Source organism: Trichoderma citrinoviride (genome assembly GCF_003025115.1).
Source record: "Trichoderma citrinoviride strain TUCIM 6016 unplaced genomic scaffold BBK36scaffold_12, whole genome shotgun sequence".
Taxonomy (NCBI): Eukaryota; Fungi; Ascomycota; class Sordariomycetes; order Hypocreales; family Hypocreaceae; genus Trichoderma; species Trichoderma citrinoviride.
The window spans coordinates 551,089-553,554 of record NW_020194720.1 but is presented as its reverse complement, the minus strand read 5'-3'; the positions used below and the strand labels follow the sequence as shown (position 1 = coordinate 553,554).

Genomic DNA, 2,466 nt, shown 5'->3' with positions numbered 1-2,466 from the left:
CTCGGCTCCCGTTGCCTCGGCTCCCGTCCCCTCGGCTCCTGCTCCTTCAGCTCCTGCCGTCCCGGCCGTTCCTCCCTATGCCGTTCCTCCTCCCGCTGGAACTGCTCCCGTTGTTCCTGCTCCCGTCGGCACTGCCCCGGCCGGATCCCCGGTGTACACTCCCCCGGCTAACCCCCCGGTTGTGTCCCCCGCTCCTCCTTCCGGCACCAACCCTGCCGGTCCCCCGGCTGGTGGTAACCCCGGCGTCCCTAGCGGCGTTCCTCCCGTCAGCTCTGCTGGCCGTGTTGGTGGCAGCATGTTCGCCGTCCTGGCCGCTGCTGCAGTCTTCCTTTTGTAAACAGGATAAGCTAAAGTGTGTTTTTGGGTCTGGAGCATTGACACGTGGGAGTCATTCTCACGATGTTCAGAAACGTGTAAATAGTATGATTTAGAGCTGGATTTCTTATTGCTTTATTCTATACAGCCGCCAGGTCCGCTAGATTTGGACATCTGGAAGGTTACAATGGTAACGAAAACCATTTTTATTTTCTTTATTTTATATTAGTTTGAATGGGATAGCAGTGTAAATTACCTTCTTTTGAACCTCCGTGACGACTCGTGACTGAAGTTTGGGCACGCTGAATATTTTATCTCTTTCCCCAATGAGTCTGAACTTGTTCGATCTTTAACTACAGTCTGGTATTATCTGTGAGTTCATCTTCAACACAAATCCATGATCTCTTGAATCATGTCTTACAATGCGCCCTTTCAGATCTCTCGCTTGTGCCTACGATTCGGTGTCATGGTGTCTAAGACACCGTGAAGAAGCCTTCCCCAGTTATTGGGTACGGTACCACTAAAAGTGTGTACAACTAAGACAACACAACACGTGAAAGCGGGAACAAAAGAAGCAGTTGAAACAAGAAACCGCGCGGCTTCTTCGGCTTTACCCGGTTCGGCAAGGCTCGAGAGTTTCGGCGTGGCGAGGAGTAAAAAGTGAGGGGAATTGGGTCAAAGAATGGGATGAAACAAACACTCCATCCCGTTTGGGGCCTTTTACTTTTTTTTCCCCCCGCCTCTGAGAGATTTTTGAGCTTCATGTTTGTTTGCTCTGCTATATGTACATATTGGAAGAAAAAGTGCGATTCAATTTGCTTTTTATGAAAGGTGTTGAAGTTCATCAGACGGATTTGGGTAGTTCCGTGCACGGATGGGATCATTGAAAGGTGGGAATTGCGTCGGGCATGGGGAGAGTCTCGACAAACGGAAGATGGGGGAAAGGTCAATCTGTTGTTGGTAAGCTGACCTTTTGCTTGGATTGTTTATCTGCTCATGATTCCATTCACCGAACAAGCTTGGAAAGAGCCGTGAGGCACTGTACGAAGTTTGTAGAGTACATTGTTCGGATTATTCCTTGGAATGCAAAGACAGGGTTCACCAACAAGCTTGGAAAGAAGCAAGCAGCAAAGCAAGCCACATATGCAGGAGACTGTCACTCCCACCAGGCCCTTTGCTGCAGGTACGAAAGGAAGATCCCTTTCTCTCCGTGCGCGCCGAAAATCGTGGATGTGCTTCTGCCCCGGTTTTTGGGGGTGCGTTAGCCAAATTGCCCAGGGGCAACGACTGGGGGGTGTGCGAGTTTCTGGTTGATGGAGGTCCCCACTTTGCATCTTTTGCTCAGAGCCCCCTTCTCCTGTCAAGTTGTTGTGCGCGCGCGGGATGTCGGATGTGGCGCTCATTGGTGCGTTGCTTTGCACCGAGCTAGTTTTGCTTGTGGCATCTAGCTTTGGCATGTTCGGTTTTTAGACGTGGTGGAGGGGGGAACGGACGGAGGAGGCTATGGGACTTGGACGAAAGGGGGGTTAGCAGCGACGCTTGCTCGGCGTCTTCGGCACTGTCTTTTTGAGCTTGTGTGTGTGAGTGTCAACAGTGTGTGTTGCTGCTGATCAAGATGCGATCGGGCCAGTGGATTAGTGCGACGCTCGACGATTCTAGGCAGGGCGGGTTGTGTTGAGACGTGGCGGACGGCGGCAGCGCCATGCGCGATGATCGATCAGGTTGTTTTAGCTGAGACGCCATGTGCGAGGCTGGACACACACACACACCGTGTCTGTACCTGTGCCTGTGCCTGGGCCTGAACCACGACAACCAGGTACCCGAGCTGATGAGCGAGAACTCCCTCTGTCCATCTCTCTCTAACCGCATTCCGTAGGCCGGCCTCAGCCGTCTTCACCGCTCGCTCCCTCGTTGCTGCAGCTCATACGAGTCACGGCGAGTCCTTCTCCTGCTCATCAGTCTCAGTAATAATGCGAGCAATTCATCACGCAACGGAACCCCCTTTCCACCATGCCCTGTCCCTTATTTTACAGGCACCTCTCGTTTTCCCTTTCCGTATAGTAGTGTGGAGCAGGACATCCAGGCACAGCCGGCCTTCCCCAAGCGGGTGCCTTCCAAATTGGAGTTTCGCGTGGTTCTTCTGTGATCCTT

At 52.5% G+C, this 2,466-nt stretch overlaps 1 protein-coding gene across 1 annotated transcript; it reads left to right on the top strand.

Annotated features, from left to right (window-relative positions):
• Window positions 1–52: 52 nt before the first annotated feature.
• On the top strand, window positions 53–337 carry BBK36DRAFT_1161707 (hypothetical protein; the record flags this gene model as incomplete). The annotated part of the gene is made up of 1 exon (XM_024894393.1): window positions 53–337. A coding segment is annotated over one exon (285 nt), but the record flags the coding sequence as incomplete, so codon positions are not given.
• Window positions 338–2,466: the final 2,129 nt, after the last annotated feature.